Below are 25,765 nucleotides of genomic sequence, written 5' to 3'. Positions count from 1 at the left end.
GCATGCACGCAAATAGATGGACAACACATGTGGATGTGCTCTTTGCAAGTGTGCACATGCATTTTGCTTATACAGAGTATTATAAAAAGACCCTGTCACACTAACCAAAGGTGACGGAAAACTGCCATCTGAAATCCCTTTCACCATCCCTCCATACTTGGACTGCTCTGGTAAAAATCAGAGGTTGTACTATATGTTTAACATCTTACAATGACCATGATTGGGGTTTTAAAGAGTTTGTTTGATGAAATACAGCAAAAATTAGTTTTGGCATTAAGGTGATGGTAGGGGTCCTGTTGTTCTATGAAATTACTAAACTCCAACTTTTCTGTGCATTATTAAGAAAAAAAGTTAATTAACATTTTTAATCCGCCCCGAGGAGCAAGGCAGGATATTGGAAGTGAGCTTTGAATGGCCATAACGTATCATTTTTGATTCATATTTTTACTCCTGAAATAGTTTTGGCTGCTTATAATTCCAAAAACTGCTTATTTTTTGACAATGGGCCTATGCAATGCCTCTTCTTACTCTGTAAAACATTTCAAAAAATTTTACAGCGGTCAAGACAAGTTCACCAAAAACAATTACAGAAGGAAACATTACCAAGCTCTCTTCTCTTTGTCCTCATTTGTATGCAATACATCACATTATAGTGCAACTACTGTTAGATAATAAGCCTACCAATATGGTGCAGGCTGTGAAGCCTGAAAACAGTTCTAAAGTGCCATGAACAGATGGAATAAGGCAGTTTCTATCCTGAACACACAAACTGCATCCACTGATGTCTTAAGAGTTCTTTGTTGGGAAAAAATAGAAATTAAATTTCACTCCACAACCACAAAAATACTTTCTTTGGAGCAATATAACCGAGCAGAGTAAATACCAGTGTATCTGAGCCACGAGTAGGGCTGGGAACCAAAACTCTGTTGCATAGAAAAATCACGAATACTGTTTTTCGAAGTTTATCGGTTTATGCATGTCATGTTATATGATTTTAGGTTGGGTTTTTTTTTTGTTGGTTTTTTTAGCCATTTTGAATCAAAACAGGACATTGACAAGAACTGGAATTGATAAGCAGAATCTGAATCAGAACTGGAACAGTACAGTTCAAACAATACTCAAGCCATGAGCACATGAATGAAGTTTGTGGGAGTAGATACCCAAAAACCATACCCACACAAGATACCCAACATCACAAGAGTACGGTACAAAAGGGTCCTTTTAAAGGTTAGGTTATTTAAAAATTACTATTACTTTGGTAGGATTGTGAGACAAGATCCTACCATTCTGAAACATCTTGCTGAAGAGTTGTACAACAGTAGGTTCTTCCCCTTCACATTTGGTATGAGGATTTCAGCTTATTTAACTAATGCATTACCCTTTAAGTCTTCAGTAGCCTAAGGTCTGAGTGCAGAGGAAGAGAATATGCATGAACTGACCCTTTGTGTTACAGACCAAATCATGATCTAAGCCTCTCCCACTCAAATGCATTCTGCTACTTTGCCGACCTGTCTTTGACCTTTCACATTGGTTGGATTTGCAGGGTTAAAGTTCTGTGATTTGAAAATACCTGCAAAGATGCAGAACAGCCAGGACTTTTCAGGAAGGACATTTTGACGTGCAGAAGTGGTCTGCACGTCTAAGGGATTTTCTGATGGTCCACAAATTTATCTTGGAGTTTTTGATATTTAAAAAATTAACTCTTGGACAGTATTTAATGGATGCTTAACTAGTTTAGTTTTCTGATGTGATCCAAATTGAAATATTAGAGAAAGGCTGATTTTGTTGAGAGACTAGATGACTCCAGGAGGCTTTGTGCACACAGTGAGTTTTGTGACTTTGTTTATCTTCTAGGTCTAAGTCTAAGTAAATTAGTGGACATAGCAAAAAAAGATTACTCCTCATTAAGAACAAGATTGTATTAGGATAAGGTTTTTAATTTGATATTTACGCTGTTGGCACTTGTGTAGTGTTAAATGTTTTGCTCGTAGTAAGAGAGAAACCAATTATTGCATTACTGAATCTCTCTCATCCAATGACAACAAAAGTTTTTTCCTTACTCCTAGATTAAGTTCTAAGCCCCCCCCCCCAAGTATTCATTTTAATGTGAGAGTTCATACACTCCTTGATAGTGTAAAAGACAGAATAACAATTCCTGCAGGGTTCCCAGTTTGAATCCAGTATGATGGGCATCTCTCTTCTCTCTCTGTTGTTTTGGGTGTCTTTAAGTAAAGCACTTACTGAACAGCTTCAGCAGATCTGCTTGCTTATAATAGCAGACCACTGTACATGCACAACAAATCTTGCTGGAGTAAATTAAATTTTAGAAAAACAAAAGACAACAGGGAAAGGTGTAGATGAGAGTAGTAGAAGGCTAACATCTTATTTGCCCTTGCAATCAGTGTCAGCAGTATCACGAATGCAATATAGGTCGGTGGAGGTAGAGAGGAGACTGTATGGAGAATTAGAGTAGAATTACAAGAAAAGTTCCTATCACAGTGAATGCATTTACTTTGAGATGAACCCCCACACACACGCACACACACACATATATACACACACACACACACATATATACACACACAGTTAATACATATAAAGACATTAAGACAGAGGCAGTAAGAGTGTGCTGGAAGAGAATAAAAAGAGCAAGCAAGATAGCAAGTGGAGCAGTTAGGAAAAAAAGAGAAGCAATAAGACTGATAGAACATAAAGTGGTAAAATGCATGTAGAGAGGAGTCATTAATCTTTGAGATGCCCCTTCCTCTTCTGCTCTAAATTGCCTGCTATTTATAGGCTACTATCGGGGGCTGCACCCAGGTGTCGAGGATGTCCTCATTGGTCCAGAGACAGGTCAGAGGTCAAGTGATTTAACTCCAATCGCAGACTGTGTGTCTCCTATGTGTGTGTGTATGCGTAAGAAAGAGAGTCTGTGAAATGATTTAACTCTGCTCTGAATGCGTGTCTCCTGCGGCTTCATTATCCACACTGGAGAATCACATACTGAGGGAGCAGAAGCATCTTTTAATGGGCCTATTTTCAGCAAAATGGAAAGGAATGAGATGAGGCAACACATAGACACAGACACACACAAACAACATTTACAATAAGCAATAACGCAACATATTCTTTACAGCGTCATCAGGACAACTTTTCAGCTAATTGTGCCATTGTTAAACTAAGTAGTGGGTTATACACATCCATTCAGTAGACACTTTGCTTTGACAGAATTTGTTTAGAGAAGCCCAGTGGAAGAGCACCATACTGCATATCATAAAAAGCTACAGGTTTCAAAAGAATCACAATCACAAAAGAGTCAAGAAAAACAAATCACATGGTTAGCTGCCTAAATGTTAAATACAAATTAATACCCTTGCATATGCACGGACATGAAGAACAACCTACCATTAGAAATCAGAAACTGTCAAGACAGTTTTATTTGTCACTAATGTGAGAGAGTCGGACACAGTTTAGTTTCTAATACTTTATTTCAGTTAGAGCTACCGTTTTTTCAGGATGGTCTACTTTCTATATACTAATTGAAACTGTGCTATGTGTATGGGTGTAAAAGCTGAAATGCAGGCAAATGTAGACAAAAGTGCTGTGATTTTAGTAGGCTACACAAATGAGCTGTTTGTTTCCTGACTTGCCAGACCTAACACTAAAACATTATTACTTCCAAAACATATAACTGGACAGGTAGTGTATAATGCACCTCAGTACAATTCCACCCCCAGCTATGAACCTAATATACATAAAGTAGAATTATCACCACTCTGGTCATTTCAATAAAAAAGACTAATAATAACCTTGTAAAAGTAGAATCACTGACAGAGCTGCTATAATGGGCTGTGTTTAATTGTACAGATGTACCTAACAAAGTGGCCAGTGAGTGCAGATTGAAATATACAACACTGATTTAAAAAAAAAGGTTTGGACACTGTTTAAAATCTACATTAAAACAAAATATATTGATTTGTAAGTTTTATAAATCCATATTTTATTTACAATATATAAATAAGGTAATTTTAACTATCAAGGAAGAGTAGGAAGAACATTTTGCAAAAACTAATCAGGTTAATTGGCAACGGGTGAATAACATGACTGGGTATAGAAAGAACATCTTTGAGAGTCTGTCAAATGAGCAGAGTTTCACCAATTTCAGAATAATGTTCCTCAACATAAAATTACAGACTTTGAATACATCACTTATAGTACATAGTAGAATACTTCCAAAAATCACTGTCTGTAAACACAGTTTATTGTGCCATCCAAAATGTAAGTTAAACCTCTATCATGCAAATGACAAGCTGTATGAACATGATCCAGAAAACACTGCCACCAATTTTGAAAGTTTCTACTGGGAATAAAATATAGGTGTGAGATTTGCAAATCATTCTGTTTCCCTATAGATTTTAGACAACATCCCAACTTTTTTGAAGCTGGGGTTGTTATTTTGCCACAATAACATTGTATAGGCAATATAATGTAGGCACATTAAAGGCTAAGCAACACCTTACAAGCAATGTCATACAGTCTGGGTGATGATTGGAATTTAATTCAAGAAACTCACAGCCATGACAGCATATGTTGGACATCTTCAGCAAAGATCAGGATGCTGATTTAGTCCCTCAATGTTTTCTGTTACATCTTTAATTATGAAACTCCTCAGTCCTTACAGTTACTGCTAAAAATTAACTTCAGAAAGTGAAATCCATGTTGAGGATTACAAAGTTTCCAACTCCCTCATCAGTGTTACAGCTCAGTTCCATGCCAAGCCCAGACTGGCCGTGTCCTGCAGGGACAGCTGTTGTCACGAAAACCACAGTAGACATGACGGCCAATTGGATGAAAACCCCCAGTCGACGTCAGGTTCCATGATGTCTACGCTTTGCTCACAATAAATTGTTTGTGAGTGAATCTCTGTTTGTATGTCGGGTAAAAACATGCCTGTTGGCTGTGGTGTCCATCTTGGCTGTGTCATCGTATGCTGACCTGTCTATCGTGATGGCATGTGACACCCCTGTCCTCTGCCCGTGACTGATTTAGGATTCATGTGCATTACTCTGTCTGTGCATGGTTCAAAAATATCAACACGTAGATATCTATATTTACAGTATGTGTTAAGTATCAGTGTGTAATCTTTGTGTTTTTCAGCCCGCAGGACTTGTGGAAACTGGCAGCCTGTTTTGTGTTGTGGTCGTCATTGATTATGTGCACAATGATGTTGCTTTAATCGCATCTATGAAAATGTATCCTGACAGCATGACCAATCTGAATTTAGAACTGAAGTTAATTGGGTGTGTGTGTGTGTGTGTATGTGTGTACACATGTGCGTGCTTGCGTGCCTCTGGGTATGGTTCTTCTTTACACGATGTGGAAAGTTTGCTCCTTACTTGACCTCAAAGACTGCAAGGAAAAAAGTAGGACACCACAGTAAGTACACGTTGGCGCAGACCCACAAAAACACACACAGGCAGCACATTCATATCAACCTGGCTAAAGTGCATTGAGTTGGAGTTATTCATATTGTGTGATAAGAGCAGTCTAATGTTTGCTGTCATTGTCCCAAAGCTTTGTAAACAAGCCCCACAGATGAATTTCTTCTTCTAAAGGGCTTGTATTTTCCAAATTTAAAACATGCAAACATACTTAGCTGTGACAAAATTCAACTAGTCTGTTACCAGTTCAGTTTTTGTTGGCTGAAAAAGTAGAAACACAAAATTCTGAGCTGTAATAAATAGCTAAAATAGCTAATACCTAAAACCTAAACAAAGTAGACTGGTTAACGAAGCAGTGTACCTTCACTTAAAGGAAAAAGGACACTAATATGACAACGATGTGCACATGTTGGACAGAGAAGATAAGCAGTACAGCAGAGATGTGAGAAGAGAGAAGCCATACAGGTTCAAGTGGAAAATCACTCTCTCAACAGATGTGGAGGCTTTAGACACAATCGGTTTCCAATTTATCATGCTGCCTTTTCATCCATCCCCAGGAAAATCAAGACCAATTCACACATCCACCAGGACCCTAGTCCACAACACCCTTTCAGTGTCCACCTAACAAGCCTATTCACATCAGATTAGAAGTGAAAGCACCCTCGAAGATACATTTGAGGCCTCCTACCAACTTTCCTTAGACTGAGGTAATAACCCACTTTCAGAGAACCTTCACAGACCAATTAACTAACTTCATAAACTCAATAACTAGAACTCACTGATCATTCCTTCACTTAACAATGGTGTTACATTTATTAATGACAGGTACAAAGTTGTCAACTTGGAGTAAAAATGACAAATTCCAAAATAAGTCAAATTCTTGACCGACTACACTGTAGCTACTTCAGCCAATGTTACATTTAGGTTTGTAATGAAGGACTGACGATATTTCAAGGTCACGTTTACGCAGAAAAATTGAAAAAGAACATTCTGAAGGGCTTAAAATTATCAAGTAGAAAGTGTTGTGCAATTTCATCCATCAATCTTTTACATATTGCTTTGTTTCTCATGCTTGAGAGGGTGAGTGAAGGGGAAAGCAATTGAATTACCTAACGCACACATCACAAATGGCTGGCTATAGGTGACTGGCTGCATATTCCCATAGTGGCTGCTGCTGTTGCTGCTCCTGCAGCTGTTGTTGACACTGTTATTTAAGCTTACATTTGGATGGAACTTTCTGGGCATGGTGAGCTGAATCAAATATTCATGGAGCAAAGAAAGGAAACATCAAATTCTATGAGCCTACTTCGAGTAGCAGAGTGTACACACACTTTTAGTATGTTAGGTCGACAAAATGCAAGAGAGTAATATAATGTGCTTATATAATTGTACTTACTGATCTTAACCCCCATAAGTCTTTTAATTCATCTTAAACAAACATATTATAATCACTATATAAGCAAATCAAGATTTTAGTTTTACCTAAAGCAGACAGTCTTGTTTCTTTCTTTGCAATAAACTGGAATAAAACTGATAATCCTTTGGTTTTGTGCGTGACGTGTTTATTTACTGATGAGTCAGACATTTAATAGCAAACCTCTGGTGTTGCAATTTGTTTATTGGTTTTACCACTGTGTATTGTCTGTCACGAAACTCAACTCAAACTTTTGATTTCCATGTACGTGTCTTTTTGCTCAGAGTACCTGAAGAAATTGGCTTTTCTATTTGACGGTTTGCTCCCTTTTTTAAAATATTAATGCTAAATCTTGTCAAACAAGGGTATTGCATTAACATTCTTAAGCATGTCAGCTTCTTAAGTTGCTGCTGCCCTTTATTTTCCCCATCCTTGTGTTTTATTTTTTAAACACATAGGGTATAAGAGGATTTAATAACCTACAAAGTCATTCCTTGTTGCACAAAAAGAGCCCAATTTTAACAGTACTTTAGTGTAATGCACAGCATTTCTGCTGAGGGTATACAAAAGCTAATAAAGCTCACAAAGGTAACCCTTTGTCGTGCCTTAATTACAAAGCATTTACTTGGTAAATAAATGGAAAATCATAGAAAAGTAATGGCTAATTACCATATGTAATAGCTGGTACACTAGATGTTTTCAAAAATTATATGAAAATTAGTTAAACAATGTGTGATGGTAGATTTAAGAAGAATGTCTTATGTTGCAAAACATGTTCAAATTCAATAAGATTTAAAAACAAATGGAAAGCAAATGATTTGAGAAACACAGAAACAGTCTGTTAGCATGGATGCATGTTAAAAGATGTATGTCGGGTGTACTTGTGAGAATAAGAGAGGACCTGTGCATGTGTTGGCAAATGGTGAAATGAGCCACATAATTTAAGATTTCAGACGTCCAATTCTTGATGTTACTTTTAAACACTTGCAGAAAGAGCACACAAGCACACACACTGACCTCATTTTGAACCAGACATTGAAAATAGTGAAGTAGCCATGTTAAGTTGGATTAAAGCTTCTCTGTGAGAAAAGAGGAAGAAAGCGATAATGACAGGAAAAAAGACGTCTGTGTGTGTGCACGTGTGTGCACGTGTGTTTGTGGTGGCTGGCAATCACAGGAGAAATCCCCGGTGGCATAAAAAGGAAGAAAGAAAGAGAGCAGCAACTTTAAATCAACAACCATAAAAGATTGATGAGCTGTTAATTCAGCTGCCAGCAGTTCCTCTGGATGTGAAACCTCTCGGAAACCATGTTTGGCTGCACACTAAATGGACAATGGGTACTCACTCAAATAGCTTGGCTTACAAATAATGAAACATGAAAATGACACATATTTACAGGGGATTATGTGCCACGCTACCACCCACCAGCTCCAGTTAGGTACTGCACCGAATAAAGACAGACAGGTTAGACGATTCACCTCTGTTTGTGCTAAGCTAACTGGCTGCTTGCTGGAGCTTCATATTTAAGAATTTAAATGAGTATTATCAACAGCTCATATGTTTAAACTATGTCACACAGGCTGTGGCTCATACTTATCCACACTAAAATGGAAGGTTGATGTTTTCAGATATAGCCACTCAGAAAGCTAAAAAGAGAATTTGAAAAAAAGGGAAAGAGAAGCAAATTTAGAAAACTGTGCCAGTGTGTAATGCTGCTTTCATTTGAATGACAAAGGATCCATTTCATTTATACAGTTTTCATACACTTGCAATTCCAAATAAGAACTGTAACTGAGTCTGCAAAACATCTTACAAATTACAAAATGCACTTTACTGCAATAAAAGTGGCAGATTTAACAAGAGATATTTTGTGGGATCAGTTTCTTTAATGCAAATACTAATTCTTCATATGTCTTCTGTGATTTAAGTGAATCACCTCAATGTTGCTCCTACAATTTTGAGTAAGGAGCCCCAGTGCTGCCAATCAGAAAACATACATCTGTACAACTTGAGTCAAATTTGCAGGAGACCAGACAAACATGGTCCAATCCTTCCATTAATCCACTTCTTACACACACACTTAATAACCATACAGCCAATTATGAACATGCTTTGGTCATGATGACTGAACGGAACCAGGTGGGCCAGATCAGCACCAGTATGGGTTAGTCTGTCCTGCCAAGAACCAGTCATTATCATAAAGAGCTTTTATCCTTGTTTGATATTCACAAGGAATGATATCACAACAAAGAGAGTCCTACAGTAACTGTAGTATCTCAAACTTATATTTGAGATAGGCCGAGAAGCCGCTTAATGCACAAAAATCATCTGCAGGAAGCAGCAAAACTACACACACTAAACCACCATACCTGTATCAAAACTGGCCTGGTTTGCCATATCTTGTCAAGCGTCGCCATCTAGTGTTAGAGCACTAGAATGCAGCAGAAGTTAAACACCATGTGGAACACAGCAGGGCCAGAAAAACACTTTAAATACTTCAAACAGCAGAAAATAAAGTAATAACCAGTGGGAAATGTGAAATGATAGATGTAGTGTCCTCACAGACTTCATCATCAGAATCTCTTTCTCTGATGGCGTCTCTGCTGCAGGAAAGCTTCAAGACCAGAGGCTTTTAGCCATTAGCATGCCAGAACTTGATGGCTGGAGCTGGATCACAGTCTGTGATAGAGGAAGATAGCTGAACAGTCAGTGTCTGACAAAGTCTGACTCCTAAAAATCGGCCAGACAGTCACTTTTGACCAATTTCATGGTATTAAATCCCCACTCTCAGTCAGCTGTTGAAGCAGGGATACAAAGGATGACGTCAACTGCATGCAGTATGTTCAGGCAGTTCCAGCCAAGCTGCATATTAACGTTAGGCAGAAGACGTTTTGTAGAACACTGAGGTTCTGGTACAGCCTCAACTTGAATCTTGGTTTTTCCCACCTTCACCCCAGATCTCAGCAGCACAGAAAGATTAGTTGGCTTAGTGATGTGGCTAGCATCTGGTTTATCCACCATGTCCCTTCCCAGCTCTTGCCCACCTGACATACACCAGCTCCTCTTCCATCACTGCACTATTTGTCATCTTACAGCCTCAGTTTCAACTTTGTAATTGAAAAAATAGACAAAATCACAATGGCATCTTTACAGACATACAGCATACAGCTAGTGCAATACATTTATTTGGCTGTGTCTTGTGTATTTCTTGTTCTCCAGGTTTTGTTAAGTTAAACTACAACAGAGCTCCTCCAGTTCACACTGCCACCATATTCTCCACAGTTTCGTCTCATCAGTTAGTAGCGCACAAGCACAAGGGAATAGGCTTCGCAAATCAACCAATGAGCTAACACTGTGTGCAGGTAGTGTTCATGGGAGTTGTAGTGTTGTATCACCAAACTCTAATCTAATTTAGACGCATTTTGAGAAACTGTATATATTGTATATTATAATGACTTCATTTATGTTGTATAAAGTTCAACCTGCCAAAGTGGCTATTGGCAGTGACTGTGTTCCATGCCACTGCTAAAATCCACCTGCATTTGATGGGTTGATGTTCTTCAATTCATCTGCCGCGGTACAGATGTACATCTTTGTGTGTGTGTGTGTGTGTGTGTGTCATTGCACCTCAGAGTGAGCTAACAAGGCTTCTATTGTGCTGACAACTGAAAGTCACCAGAGGAAAAATATAAGGTGACAAAACAATTTCCATGTTTCACCAACTGTTTTGTCATCAAATCCAGTTTTGCAACAGCTCACACCCACCAACCTGACACCCACTCACACAGGTATGTTTACCCACAATTACACCTCTCTCTTATGGCAATAATAGAAATGTGGCAGCTGTTTTGAAAAGTGTCAACATGCAGAGAGCAAACCTCTTTATGGCCTAGGTATTAGTTATTATCATCATCATTTTAGTTTTGTGTACATGCACTATGGATTTAAATATCACAGACTGACTCTGTTGCCATGCCACAGAAAAAGTTAGAAAAAAACACTATAATACTACTATAGTATACTACTATACTAATATGTTTGCATAAATGGGGTGGTCAGCTCTTGGATGAAGTAGTCAACCTGATTTTGGATTCTTGTTACTATGGCTGTTTATGTCATAAATTTTCACCATGTTAGTTTTGCAGTGTTTGTTTATTGCATCTATCAACATTAACCTAGAGACTTTCAAGATAGCGACTTTTTAATGACAGGTTAGTACATTTACTTATCAATGATTACATCAAATGCATTTGTAATAACAGGAAACCATCCCTTAAAATCTTTGGCAGACTCGTAAAGCATAAAAGAGGCATGGAACAAGGGTGCCACGTCATGTTCACTTAAAGTGGAAAAAATGAACATGTGTGTATTTACAATAATAAACAGCAATGCAGACAGTTAAATACCAAATTCCTGTGTTTCATGATTATTTTTAATCATGGTCATTTACTGGGGGTCATATTTCTGCAGTGCTTTTCAGCAGCTTTGTTCAACAAATCAAGTATGAAACGTCAATTTTTTAAGCTATTTATTGCAAAATCTCCATATATTTTCTGCAGTTTAGTCATGAAGAAAGTTAAGGTGTGACTCATTAAACGTTGTAAAATATGTTACTACTGTATCTCCATCAGCAATTATTCTTTTTGATTTGGCAGACAGTATGACATCTTCATAAAGATCTCTGGCTACTGTATTTCACAGAGGTAAAGTGATCCATCATGCAGATGAAAGCCAGCATGTAGTGGTTCAGTGAAGGTTGTGCAAATAGTGTAAAGATGGGTCACTGTGTCATGAAACACTTCAACAAAGGACAAAATACCTGCTGGCCAGTCCAGATACACTCCTATGGTACTTGTGGACATAAATCTGTATGTAGGAGGGCCCACAAATTCCACACAGGAATTGTCGTGAGAAAAGTGGCCCTGTATAGACCAACACCAGGAGTTTTTGTTTTGTCCCAGAGTAAATTCGCTTGAACAGTCTCCGTTCACCTTCATACTTTTGTAAGCCACTCCAACATCAGCGGAAACACACTCAACCTCCCAGTAATGGCGGCCTGTGAGTCCTTCCTCACACAGTACTTGACAGTTGTCAAATCTTTCTGTATGATTAGGATATGGTTGCTTCTCACTAACATACGTTGCCATTTTTTTCTCTTTGGACAAAATCACAGTGGCGCCCACTGTGTTGGAGTCCAGTGTCAGATCAGTGGCATCTGCAAGCAGATAAAGAAGAAACAAATATTCAGAGTTGTATTACAGTGTGTGAGTGGAGTTCTTGATCATTTATTTGTTTTGTAAAATCTTTTTTTTTTTTTTAAATAATATTGCATAAAATCTCTATAAAAGCCCACTGGATAATGCAGACATACTGCTTAAATTACTTATGTGAATATTTGGCATCATTAGTTCTTTTCCCAGTGTGAGTAGGCCAGTCTCCAGTGGAAAAGGCATACAGTCTAGCCTGTACATGTTGTGCATTATCTGATTATCTCTTTGCACTCCGTTGAATTCTATGAAAATTACATAAGTGGAAAGACCTGAGTTTTACTTTGTCTGCTGCCACAGAAAATGATCATTTGTGATTAGCTGAGAGATATCAAATGTCAGATATTCTGTTACTAGTCTTACTAGTTTGAAATTAAACTAACCAAGACTTGTTAGTCTATTGCCACTTTCTAAATATACCACAATTTTGCAGTATACCTGCATAACAGAGAACAAGATAAAAAAAACAACAACTTACAAACAGATACAATACATTTGGCATACATGTCATAACATCACAGATTTAACATATGATTATGTTATAAAGGTATTCTTACACTTTCTCAAGAGCTTCAAATCAAACCAAAAGTCTTCATTTTGGTCAGTGCTAAAGGGAAATAGTGGAAAAACATGTAAAATAAATTAGGTGAACAATGCAAAATTATCTCGAAATAATGGCAAAGTCACGTTTGTAGACAGCAACTTTGAGCATACTTGAGTTTTTCCAGACCGTTGTGCGAATCCTTTTGTATTTCAGTCAACAGCCTGACTCCTTGATCTGTGAGGTGATTAAAACTCAGGTCAAGCTCTTTGAGGCTGCAGTGGTCTGAACTCAGAGCTGAGGCCAGAGAAGCACATCCATCTCCTGTCACTTTACAGAATGAAAGCCTACAGAAATCAAACAACTGACATTTTAGTTGTGCGGTATGACCTTATCAGCAGCAATTTTGACTTGTTAACATGACACGAGCCCCATTTGATTAGTCATTTATCATGCTCTGCCTTTGACTTGCTGACATGTAGCGTCATACATCAAACAAGTTGACACTCTGAGAGATGAAGGCAGGCCAAAATAAAGTATCTGAAGCTATGCACTAGCAAGTAATTAAACAAAGTCCTGCTGATAATGTAAATATAGAATAAAAACACATACCTGATCAATGGATGTGCAGTAAATAGCAAAACTGTTCTATCAATACTGATTTCTAAAATTAAAGTCAAAGTATTTTATTTGTTACACTGACCACAGGGATTGCAAACCACATTGTGGCTTTATCAGTGCATTAGAGAGCGCCATCACTCCAGAGTTGTGCAGGTCATTATAGCTCAGGTCCAGCTCTCTTAACTTAGAAGTTGTGGAGCAGAGCACTGCAGCCAACTTCTCACAGCCTTCCTTAGTGAGTATGTTGTGACTGAGACTAGATGAAAAATATATGAATATCATTTCAATGCTTGAAATTATACAGAATATTTGAAAAATAAAATGTTCTGCAGAACAATCGCTACACTGACATAATTCGTTTCTTGGATGTTATATTGCCCAAGCAGTATTTCCTAACAAACAGTAGTTTAGTTTAAACTTTCTTTTATTCTGAATGAAACTGAATCAGTGTTTGAGAGATGTGGCAATTTAACATGGTCTTACCTTAATACCTCCAGTTTACAGTTTTTGCTCATTAGTCCAGGAAAGAGGATATTCATTTCTGAGTTGCTAAATTGGGTGTAACTCAGGTCTAGTTTTCGCAGGTAACATTGACTGGATGTAAGTGCTGTCACTAACTCCTCACAGATTTTTGCAGTTCCAGGATTTCTGTTAAGTCTTTTGGTGAAGAGATTATACAAATTATATTTTATTAGAAATAAATAATCTACAATCTGTTACTCATTTTTCAGAGGAATAACATGTTTGATACTGACTTGAGCTTCTCCAGTTTAGGTTGGCGTAGCCCTTCAGAAAGCATAGAGCACAATGAGTCTTTCAGGATGTCGCCACTCAGTTCCAATTCTCTTATATTTGAAATTATATCTTTGACAGCAGATGCCAACTTTCCACACATTGCTTGTGATATTCCCCTGCCTGCTAGACTACAAATACAAAGGACAAAAGCCAGATTAACAATAGCAACAGTGAAAGTCGCAATGGTCAGAAGTGCTGGATATAAGCAAAAGTTTCCCAGTATAATACTATTTAAATTCAAGTACTACAAAGAGATAATTTGTTTTACTAACCTGAGAGCTTCTAGTTTACACTGAGATTTTAAGAGGCCATCAATCAAGATCCGTGTACTTTTATCATAAAAGCGATTATTTATGAGATGCAGCTCAGTTAGCACTGAGTTTGGCATTCGAAGTGCTGAGGCGATTCCTTCACAAAGCCAAGAATCAAGATGCACTCCAGAGATTCTGCAAAAAATTTAAAAAGACAAACATTATCACATGTTGAATCATTATGTAAACAAATTCATGTCACTATACTGTGTTTATTTTAAACTGTTGAATGAGTGACAGCAAAGTGGTTGCATGTATTTCAGTTATTCCAACTTAAGCACCCAACTCACCTTGCTTTTCTGCAATTCCTCACAGCTGGCATCAGTCTAAAAATACCTTTTACTGGCGGTTTGCATTTCTTCAAGTCGAATTCATCTAAAGGAACATTTGACATTAGAATTGAGTGTGCTAAAGCCGAGCACTGAAAAGGAGAGAGCTCCGTTTCTGGACCATAATTTGGTCTCAGATACTGCTGCACCGTATCATGTGGGGAACTGTCCTTAAGCTCGATCAGGCAATGAATAAAGTTCAGACATCTTTCAGGTGAGCAGTCAAGTAAATCCAGTTCCAGTAGACTTGTCCTTATTTTCTCAACAACTGCTGAGTGTTCTTCTGTCTGCTGAATCAGGCCTTGAAGCAATTCCTGAGTGGATTGTAGAGACATGCCAATAAGGAATCTGAGAAATATGTCCAGTTCTCCTGTCTTTCTCTGAGTAGAATTAGCTAATGAAATTTCAATGAATTCATCTAAGGGAAGGTCAACTGGATCTGCATCCAAGGTAGACTTAAGCTCTTCCTCCGAACCTTTTAGCAAGAAATCCTTGAGACTTGGAGAATCGATTTTCTTACTTGCAAAACTGTGGTACACAAAAAGTGCAGCAAAATACTCCTGTACTGTCAAATGCACAAAGCAGTAGAGTTTCTTAGTGTTGAACACATTCTCTTCTTTCAATATCTCTGTGCACAGACCACAGTATATTCCAGCTTTGTTTATGTCAATGCCATAGTGTGTCAGATCATGGCCAGTGAATATGATTTTGCTTTCTTTCAGTTGCTCAAATGCCATCCTGCCTAATTTGAAAATGAATTCTTCATTTGATTTAAAGATTTCCCCCATATGTGACTGATTGTGGCTGTCATACTTTTCAGAAGCCAACTCCATTTGAATCAAAAGGAAATATGTGTACATCTCAGTAAGAGTTGTAGGTATTTTCACATTTTGATCTTGCGTGCCATCCATGTTTAGCAGCAGATATTCAAGAACCTTTGCTGCAATCCAACAGAAGATTGGTATGTGACACATAATGAATAAGCTCCGCGACATCAAAATGTGGTTAATAATTCTTTCAGCAACTACCTTGTCCTGAACTCTCTTCCTAAAATACTCAATTTTTTGCAGTTCATTAAATCCTCTGACCTCAGTCCACTGGTACACATATTGACGGGGTATACGGTGAACTGCTCCTGGTCTTGAAGTTATCCATACTAGTGCAGAGGGAAGAAGATGTTCCCGGATTATGTTGGTCACCAGAGTGTCTACGGATGATTTCTCAGTAGCATCTGTTACTCTTTTTGTCGTTTTGAAATTCAGCTCAAGCTGGCTTTCATCGAGACCATCAAAAATGAACAAAACTTTGTGATTAGCAAATATTTTTGCAGCTGCTATGCCCTTTAGTTCTGGATGGAACTCTTTTACAAGTGTCTCAAGACTAAGCTCATTAGATATGAGCAGATTAAGCTCCCTGAATGGTAGCACAAATATAAAGTCCAAGTTCTGATTGGCTTTTCCATCTGCCCAGTCAAGAATAAACTTCTTTACAGAAACTGTTTTTCCAATGCCTGCAATTCCCTTTGTCATCACAGTTCTGATAGCCCGTACTTCTCCTCTATAATGTCCAGGTGACGTTCCAGCATTTGGTGTACTTTTAAAGAGGTCATTACAGTTGATTTTCATACCATCAGGTGTTTCACTTCTCGTTTTATCTTCAATCTCCCAGATCTCGTGTTCTGTATTGACATGTTTACTCTCTCCTTGGATAATGTGAAGCTCTGTGTAAATTCTGTCCAATGATTTTACTTCCCTGTGATCTTTTTCAGTGCCTTCAAACTCATATCCAAACTTTTCCCCCAGATATGCTTTGTGCTTCTTCATAACTTCCATGATATCTTGTGCTGCAGTGAGTTACAAAACAGAACAAATAAAACATAAAGCAGTTTGATAAAAAAATATCAAACAATTTTTACTACAAAAACGTTATATTTTGTTGACCATATTGGAATTTTATAATTTCATCATTATAAAATTCAAATTACTGACATGTTTCAAACAGGCCATAACAGAAGAAAGCTCCTTAAAAAGAAACATACTTTCATATGTTGCTGGCTCAATTTCCTTAAGAATCCTGAAGAAGGCAGATTTGACTGTGGGACATGTGAGGGCCCTGAGGAGCACCCTCATCTTCTCCATACTGGTCGCAGCAGCCTCAATGTTGGCATACATCTCTTTATGGATTATTTGCTGCTCGACCAGCTGATCTGCTATTTGCATCACTGAAGTGACATTTTGAATGAGTTTAGCTCTGTTTTTGTCCACCCAGTCAGCTTCTTTAAAAAGATAAACACACAATAGTGTTATAAATCACCATATTTTCTACATGCAACAGAACTAATAGTTTTGGACATAACTTACTTATGATTAACAATATGAACATTTTAAATGATCAATTCCTATAACTCACCTTTTTCCGCTGTACTGGCTAACGCAGGATCTTGTGTTCCAGAGATGCAAGGACTGACAAATGACAGTGTTAACAGTTTTTAATGTCTAATGACTATTAGTATACTTATATCTTTTTCTTGTGTGTTTATTTTTATCTACTCATAATACTTTTAATGTCAGTGAAAATGATGCACTCTCACCTGGCTCCACATTGCTCCTGCATAGACGGCCTTCTTTGGAGGAGAGAAGACTTTTCTTCACTCTTCACTGTGGTGGAAACCTCACTATCCTTTTGGTCATTTTCTTCTATTTTACCCCTCCTGCGTACAGAGCATTGGCTCCCCATGATGTTGTTTCTTCACGCAGCCATTTTAAATATCATTTTAAACACTGCTGGTATCAGAACAGTCGATCTTGCTGTTGTTATGTAGTTGCCTTATGACGCAGGTATCTGACTTGGAAAAACAACATAGATTAACTCTTTATTTTCATTCATCTCATAGTTTACTTTGAAACAATGTGATCCAAACTTTCTCTGCTAATCGCAGTGCCCGTTTCATATGTATTATTCTTCTATAAATCTATAAAACCATTTATTTGTTGTGTTTTACATTTGTGTTTGAAGTCTTGTAGTAATCTGCAGCAGTAATTTAGTCTTGTGAGTGTATCTAATGTGAGAGTACAATACAGTTACAATTTAGTGGAAGAAAATTCTGTAGGCAGGCCCAGCTGAGTATGTGTATATGTCTTGGCGTTTCTCTAGGGCAGGGCAGAAAGGAGGTAAAGGAAATAAAATGCACAATGGTGCACAAAAAACGCTCTAGGTTTAGCCTTCTTTCTCTTTTGAGAGTTTTATCTTTATCACCTTACAGTGTGGATGGCACATTTACACTTTATTCTAGGGGGAAGTAATAACTAACTGAATTATAGTGACTAGTACAAGTACATTCAGTCTGTTTTACTGCATACAAACCTTTTCCAGGTTAGTCCCTTGGCTGACATGGACATAAACGAGCATGATGCATTAACACCAGACAGCTGGCTCATATCACTGGTTAATTATTAACATCAAAGAGGTCATTGTTAATAATTGCCCAAAGTTCACTGTCCTAGGCTATATTCTGTACTTAAATCACAAGGCAGCGTGTTATACAGTGGCAAGAAAAAGCATCTGCAACCTTTGGGATTACGTAGAGTTTTGCATGAATTGGTCATAAAATGTGCTCCGATCTTCATCTAACCCACGACAATACAAAAATACAGTCTGCTGAAAATAATAGTACAAAAACTTTATATGTTTTCATGTTTTTATTGAACATAACATGTAAACATTCACAGTGCAGGGTGGAAAAGGAAAAGGACTTGGACTTAACTGGTTGACCCGTCTTTGGCAGCAATAACCTCAACCAAACGTTTCCTGTAGTTGCAGATCAGACCTGCACAACGACCTGGAGTAATTTTGGACCACTCCTCTTCACAAAACTGTTTCAGTGTAGCAATATTCTTGGGATGTCTGGTGTGAATGGATCTCTTAAGGTCATGCCACAGCATTTCAATCGGGTTGAGGTCAGGACTCTGACTGGGCCACTCCAGAAGGTGTATTTTGTTCTGTTGAAGCTACTCTTTTGTTGAATTACTTGTATGCTTTGGGTCATTGTCCTGTTGCATCAATCTCTGCGGAGCTTCAGTTGGCGGACAGATGGTCTTACGTTTTCCTGCAAAATGTCTTGATAAACTCTGGAATTCATTTTTGCATCAATGACAACAATCAATCCAGGCCCTGAGGCAGCAAAGCAGCCCCAAAACCATGATGCTCCCTCTGCCATGTTTTACAGTGAGAATGAGGTTTTGACATTGGTGTGCTGTGCCATTTTTTCTCCACACATAGTGTTGTGTGATTTTTTCCTAACAACTCAATTTTGGTTTCATCTGTCCACAGAATATTTTGCCAGTAGTGCTTTGGAACATCCAGGTACTCTTTTGCAAACTTCAAACATGTTGCGATATTTTTTTTGGACGGTAATGGCTTCCTCCACATGTACTCCATTCTTGTTTAATGTTTTCGTTATTGTAGCTGTGCCAACAAAAATGTTAGCACCAGAGATTTCTGTAAGTCATTAGCTGACACTCTAGAATTCTTCTTTAACTCATTCAGCATTCTGCGCTGTGCTCTTGCAGTCATCTTTACAGGACGACCACGCCTAGGGAGAGTAGCAACAGTGCTGCAACAGTAAACCCAAACTGGTGTGTGTTTTTAAAGTGCAGGAAAGTTTTCAGCAACACATCCAATATCATCACACTGACTGGACTCAAGGTTGGCTCACTCCTGGCTCCAATTAGGTCTTGGAGAAGTCATTAGGCTATACAAGACATACTTTTTTCCCACCCTGCACTGTATATGTTTAGATGTTATGTTCAATAAAAACATGAAAACATATAATGTTTGTGTACCATTATTTTCAGCAGACTGTGTTTTTGTATTGTTGTGAGTAACATGAAGATCGGAGCACATTTTATGACCAATTCATGCAAAACTCCACATAATCCCAAAGGGTGCACATCCTTTTTCTCGCCACTGTACATAAATGCCACAAGTACATAAATGCCACAAGTACAATTAACCATCTAAAGAGTTAATTGACAGTAGAACAAAGATAATATATAAATTGTTTTATATATAATATAAAACAATGATGTAGAATAATTAATTACGCAGCCAGATTTTTCTGTACATTTTGTAATTTAAAATGCAAATCAATTGTTTGTATAGGGAAAGTGAAACTATTCATAAAGGACTATTAGTAAAGTCTAATCAAGTATCCTTTATTGAGTGCACTACATTTATTGAGGTTCCTCACATTTTATAAATCTATTGGAAGCAGATCACTACTTTTCTTGAAAAGTGCAAACAAGGGCAAGAACCATTTTTCTTGCCTCTAACAAATAATTAGTACTTAGTAGCTACAAGTAGATAATCTGCCCATACAGAGCCATTCAACATCCAAAGGTGCAGATTGTTTAAAAGGTATCCATTTTCACTATTATTAGTATTACTACTATTATTATATTGAAGACAGTGTAAACATCTTCTTCTACCACGGTCATTTATGTTCTGCAGCTATCAAAACTTTAAGCTGAGTCAAGTGCAGGAAGGATACTGAAGTAGAAAACCAGTATCCTGACATATGTGATGATGTGTTTATCATGGAATTAAGATGACAAGTTGGCTTGTGTTTTCAAGCACTCATTTAGGAAAGATGTAACACGTCATTCGCAACATCCATTTTACAGGAGGGAAGGGACTAAAAGCAGGTCACCGTTCTGCCAACACTTCACTTTAAAACGTTGAGCAACACACTTTCTCCCTAATCACTCTCTCTGCTCCACCTCTGCTTTTTCTGTGCGACTTCTCGTTACCATCTTTCTTCCACTCATTTCCTTACTCTCTTTTCATAAGCTCACTGCTGTCAGTTCTAATTAGACCAATGTGTGTGTCTGTATGTGTGTGTGTTTTTAAGTGGTCTTGAGAGACCCATCACTCTGCTGTGCTTTTCTACTGGGTCCTACTGTTTGAGGGCAGACATGCACATACACACAAATTATTGCTGATGCTAGAAGAAGATATTTAGTGTGGATCTAATGGCTCCCTTTACAGTTGCACCCCCACTCTTTCATTCACAGCATAATAGCAAACTATGCCTGACCAACAGTACAAACACAAAAGCAGACCTCCTAAATGGTTACGCAATTCTTGTTTTTGAATAATCAGATGTATGCAATAATAAAGTAAAATTTGTAAAAGCCAAAGTGACTTTAGGATTAAAAGAGTGCCCATGAGTTCATGCACAGATTTGCCCAGAAAACATAAGTTTATTTCACAGCCGTGGTTTTCAGGTTACTTCTTAGTCAGAATGGTGGTCTTTGGGTACCAATCAGTTAGAAACTCCTGCTTTACACAAAGTGAAATGTGTTTTCAGCTGTGGCAATATTTATTTAAAGTTATGGTTTAGTTTATCAGGGTCAATTCAAGTCAGCAAGTCTGCACTATGAAGCGTGACTAGTAGATAAGACAGCCATCTTGCTTAAATTAAGTTTCTACCATCAGCTGAAGACAGCTTTCTTGTAACCAGGATAAATCACATGGTAACACTATGCTGCATGACCTAAACTAACCTGCTCTGGCGGAGGTAGACTTCAAGGATTAGATCAAAATCTGCCAACAGCCCAACCAAGCCAAAATTGACCAAATAAAATCAATGGAAATCTTGCTGCATCACATATTCATGACGGTTTGTCATCTAACAAAATGTTCATTTTAATATAATCTTTATGCAGATGTTTAAACCAATTTCTTCTGCAGGAGTCTAAATTTAATATCTTCCTGGTAACTACTTTATTGACAGTTCTGTTGTTGCTTTTTCACATAGTTGCAGCAAAAGAGAGGAAAATCCACAGTGAAGTGAGCCAGTTAATGATATGTCTTGTGAGGTTAGGATGCTCAGAGTTAGGCTCAGTAAAGCTAGGAAATGCAAAAATAGTCAGGCTAAGTTGAACTTGCTTTGTGATGCTTTGCTTCAACACTCTAACAAGATCATGTTACAGTTGGATTAGTACATACAGGTATATGCCCTTCTGTGTTCATTGGTATCACTCCATGAGATTGGCATCATCTTACCATGAGGCAGATTGTTCATCTGGCAGTTTTAGTGGTCTTGTCACTGTGGAGCTATGGGAGGTCGAGCTGGGAAGTTTGCCACTCTTCTTTACTTGATCTTCCAAACCAGATTCCGCTCAAACAAAAGACCTGTATTTAAAAACAAGCATATGGTCCCTTTATTTCTCTTCTGTTTTTATTCCTTTTAATGTTAAGTTATTGTTTCTAAATCTTATATTGCAATGATTCTGTTTAAAGAAAATATGTTTAATTTAATTTCTATGGCAAGGCAGGTTTATCTTGCAAAATAAAAGTATGTACAAAAATTGTTCCATTCAGTTATTTCCAAAACAGCAAAGTAGTTTAACATTTTGGTCACCCTAACTCAGGAAACAAGGTTGATGGGAGGATATATTTTAATATGATATGAATTAATTAACCTCTAAAATGGCGCACTGTAACATCTGCAACACATACTGAAATTCCATCTTTTTCCCTAATGCAATTTTCTTATATCTTTTCTAGATAAAATGTAATCTAAGATTGCCCTGAGCAACACATACACTTACTGCTCCGAAAGACACTGCATTCAATTTTTTCAAGTTTACTTTTTCCAAGTCTTTAGTTGAGTACAAATTTTTATTCAATTCATAACAGCTATAGATAGAAAGCTAGATAGAGATATAAAAGACCTCAAACCAATGCATCATTGTAAAGCAGAACTATTACTTGCAAAAGCGATTCAGAATAACTATATAGTTATTTTGTCCATTGACTACTGTAAAAAAAAAAAAAGTTTTAATATTTCAACAGCTGAACAGCTTTTGTAAACTTGAACAAATTAACCAGGTAAGGCCTAGGCTATTGTGGAGTCTAACCCCAAACCACAGATAACACAGTAATGCAAGAGGAATCTTCATGTGAAGGAATCCCTTCACATGTAAAACACATTTGTAAGCCAATTAAGCAATCACCTAGATCAGGGGTGTCAAACTCAATTGCACAGGGGGCCAAAATCCAAAACACACTTTAGGTTGCGGGCCGAACAGGATAAACATTTATTGAACACACTAAAACTTTTAAAACTTAACTTTTTTTAACATAAACCTTAAATAACTTATAATATTTTGCTCTCTATAAAAATACATACTGTCTAAATTAAACAAGTTAGAAATAAAGTAAACATTAAAAGAACAAACATTCAAATTTCTTTAATCTTCTGTCATTTTATATAAAAAATAAACTTACATTTTAAATATCCCAAAAGATTTTACTCTCCATAAAATATATCCTGTCAAAATTATACAAATTCAAAATATGAACATGCTGCATAATAAAACCTGGAAATATAAATAAAATTTGTGCTTTTCAGCAATAACAAATCAAATCATTCAGTCTTTGCTCTTCAGTCATTTTATCAGAGCTGCATCTGTTTTTGTCAACAAGTTATTTTATATTTGTTGTGAGGTTCTGTGTTGTGGAGATTCTCAGGATGGACTGCAGGTTCTCACCAGTGAGACGACTCCTGTGTGCTGTTTTGTTAGTCTTCATCACTGAGAACAGCTTCTCACTAAGATTTGTTCTACCAAACATAAACAAGGTTCGAGCCTCATGTGGACGGAGCTGGGACAAATCTGCGGGAATGGAGTGAATAAACTGTGCGGGTCCTGCAGTGTCATACTTTACCTTCAGTCATTACACTGCAGCTCAGTCAGCTCCATCTGAACAGGTGCAGTTTCCAAATCGACGGCAAAATGATTTTCTTGTTCGTCAAAGTCACCAAAGCTCCGTGAGAACTCAGTTTATCAGCAAAGTGCGTATTGCTAAACTTATCCGAAGGTGCTTCTAACTCCTTCATTAAAACACAGTACTTCTACACCCTAAACTGTCATTTAATACCGTTTTAACTACATAACAAACAAACACTTACTGCAGACACATCTCTTCCTCTTCTTCCTCTTCTTCCTCCTCTTCTTCTTCTTCTTCTTCTTCTTCTTCGTCGTCGTCGGGGGGACAGAAGAAGAAAAAGCGCGCCAAGTGTGTCGCACTCGCAATACGCATGTCCGGAACTCAGAGATGACATTTTCAGTCTTTGCGCATCTTACAGAGCCATAAACTAAATGTCCCATAGACTGAGTCGAATGGTTTTGGATAGCTTGGTTATTAATTAACTAATTGCTCAATTAAGCAAATAAGAATATATGAATGAAGGAATAGCATGCATTATGAATGATGATGATGTTTATTATTATCATGCTCTGTGGTGACTTTGAACTGTCTGGGATGTAGGAAACCAGATGCATTGTCTCCTCACTTGTCACTTGTACTATTCAGGCTCTATGGTGACTAACACACCCACAAACTGCATGTAGATCTTAAAATAAAGAGTCAGCATGTTGATTTACTGTTGACAATAAGACACTTATTTGATTTGTAACCACAGATGGCTGAGTAATCAACAGCAGTGTGTTTAGATCAGTAAATCTCTTTGTTAATAGTGTTTAACACAGAGCTTATTTTAACAACCCTTAATACTGATTTTTTTTTTATCTAATATAATCTGTAAAATTTAAATTAACTACTGTTGGGTAACCTGTGAATTTCCCACTTAGAATCTATTGTAGTACATATACTGTATTTTGCATTGTTAATAGTAAATTGAATCAGAAGTAAGAAGTAAATCAACAATGTAGTGAAGTCCAAGTATGAATTGGCAGATGATGGTAATATTCAAGTAAAGTAGAAATACCTCAAAATTGTATTTCAGTACAGTACATGAATGAGTGCTTAGTTATATTCCATCACAGGTTTACACACATTAGAAGCTATCTAATGTTTGAGATTCTTCCATCATAAGCAATAAAAACACACAAAAAGCACACACTTAAACCACTTTATTAACTTATAAAAAACATTCAAATATATATATAAAAAAAACATTTTATACATTATTACAATCTGGCAAGTCATCCTGAAGTTTGTTATGGCTTAACCAGCTACCGACAATATTAAAGTCTTTTTAACTGAATGCGTGTGCGCATCAAAGATTAAAAGCTGCCCACGTAACACAGCCCCCCAAGAACAAATCAGCTAAACAAAGAAACAAATCCCCCTCTGGCATTTACCCAATGTGTTATCAGCTTTTAAAGGCACTGGATAATTTGGTCATTGACTACAACATTGCAAACATGTAACTGTATCATTCATCCTTTAACCCCATATTTTCCTCTCAACTAGTCTGGTATGGCTGCAGTTACAACTTTACTGTAGGGGCCATACCGGCCAAATATGTCTTTACCTATCACGGCAACACACAACTTATGCCCCAGCTTGTATCTATTAATCAACACACACATAGGTAGATCAATGGCTCTCACTTCACCAATGATTTTCCACGCTGGGAAGACACCACTACCCTTGACTTTTTCCGTAGTCAGGTAGACACTGCAACAGGGAGGGAGAGAGAGACATATATAGAAAAAAGTAAGCAATTAAAAAGGTGAGGAGAGATGCAGTGAAGGCTGCTGAGGGGATAAAGTCTGCCTACATCTAGTTATCATATACAGACATAAGCAGTTTAGTGATATTCTTCAGGGAGATGTGTCAAAAGATATTAGTACTGTAATAAACCTGTTTGAGAGCACCTGCTTGACTCAGCACACTGATGTGTAAATATAGATTTCCATCTTCCCATCATTCCCATCTGCAACTCTAACACAAACAGACTTATGGTGGGAAATTGATTTCAAATTGTGCTATGAATAACTGATGTTGCATTTCTGGCATGAGCAGGCCACATGTTGCCATCTGGCTGATGGCTTGCCCCAGATGGCAACAATATTTGTTTTGATAATAGTGCCATATAAAATCATGGAACTGTAGACTGCTACTGCTACTAGAGCCTAGAGACTAGAGACTATTGGCAACACTTGATCATCAATTAACCATTTCCTTCTTTGCAAAGAAAAAAAACACATTCTCAGATCCAGGCAAATTTTCTT

The 25,765-nt window shown here is 37.5% G+C and overlaps 2 protein-coding genes across 8 annotated transcripts in view; both read right to left on the bottom strand.

Moving 5' to 3' along the window:
* Positions 1-11,024: 11,024 nt before the first annotated feature.
* Positions 11,025-23,754, bottom strand: LOC113162925 (protein NLRC3-like). Of its 4 annotated transcripts, none has more exons than XM_026361188.1 (13): positions 23,695-23,754; positions 21,786-21,914; positions 17,311-17,565; positions 17,130-17,182; positions 16,759-16,995; positions 14,682-16,563; positions 14,353-14,526; positions 14,041-14,208; positions 13,769-13,942; positions 13,368-13,541; positions 12,838-13,011; positions 12,681-12,730; positions 11,025-12,071 (listed from the first exon to the last, which is right to left on the bottom strand). In XM_026361188.1, exons 3-13 carry the CDS (start codon positions 17,454-17,456, stop codon positions 11,542-11,544), a joined length of 3,762 nt encoding a protein of 1,253 aa, XP_026216973.1. In that variant the 5' UTR covers positions 17,457-17,565; positions 21,786-21,914; positions 23,695-23,754; the 3' UTR covers positions 11,025-11,541. The 4 variants fall into 4 exon arrangements, with proteins under 4 accessions (XP_026216973.1, XP_026216982.1, XP_026216991.1 ...); XM_026361197.1 differs by having other exon boundaries at positions 17,311-17,561; XM_026361206.1 differs by lacking the exon at positions 23,695-23,754 and adding an exon at positions 23,451-23,681.
* An 889-nt stretch (positions 23,755-24,643) lies between these two features.
* atf7ip2 (activating transcription factor 7 interacting protein 2) overlaps positions 24,644-25,765 on the bottom strand; it is a 7,086-nt gene continuing 5,964 nt past the window's right edge. For all 4 annotated transcript variants that reach the window (XM_026361785.1, XM_026361763.1, XM_026361778.1 and 1 more), the window contains one exon: positions 24,644-25,208. In XM_026361785.1, the coding sequence (XP_026217570.1) occupies positions 24,998-25,208 (211 nt within the window). In that variant the 3' untranslated portion in view covers positions 24,644-24,997. The remainder of the gene's footprint in view (positions 25,209-25,765) is intronic.

This window comes from Anabas testudineus, chromosome 8, assembly GCF_900324465.2.
Source record: "Anabas testudineus chromosome 8, fAnaTes1.2, whole genome shotgun sequence".
In the NCBI taxonomy this organism is placed as follows: domain Eukaryota; kingdom Metazoa; phylum Chordata; class Actinopteri; order Anabantiformes; family Anabantidae; genus Anabas; species Anabas testudineus.
This window is presented reverse-complemented; position numbering and strand designations above follow the sequence as displayed.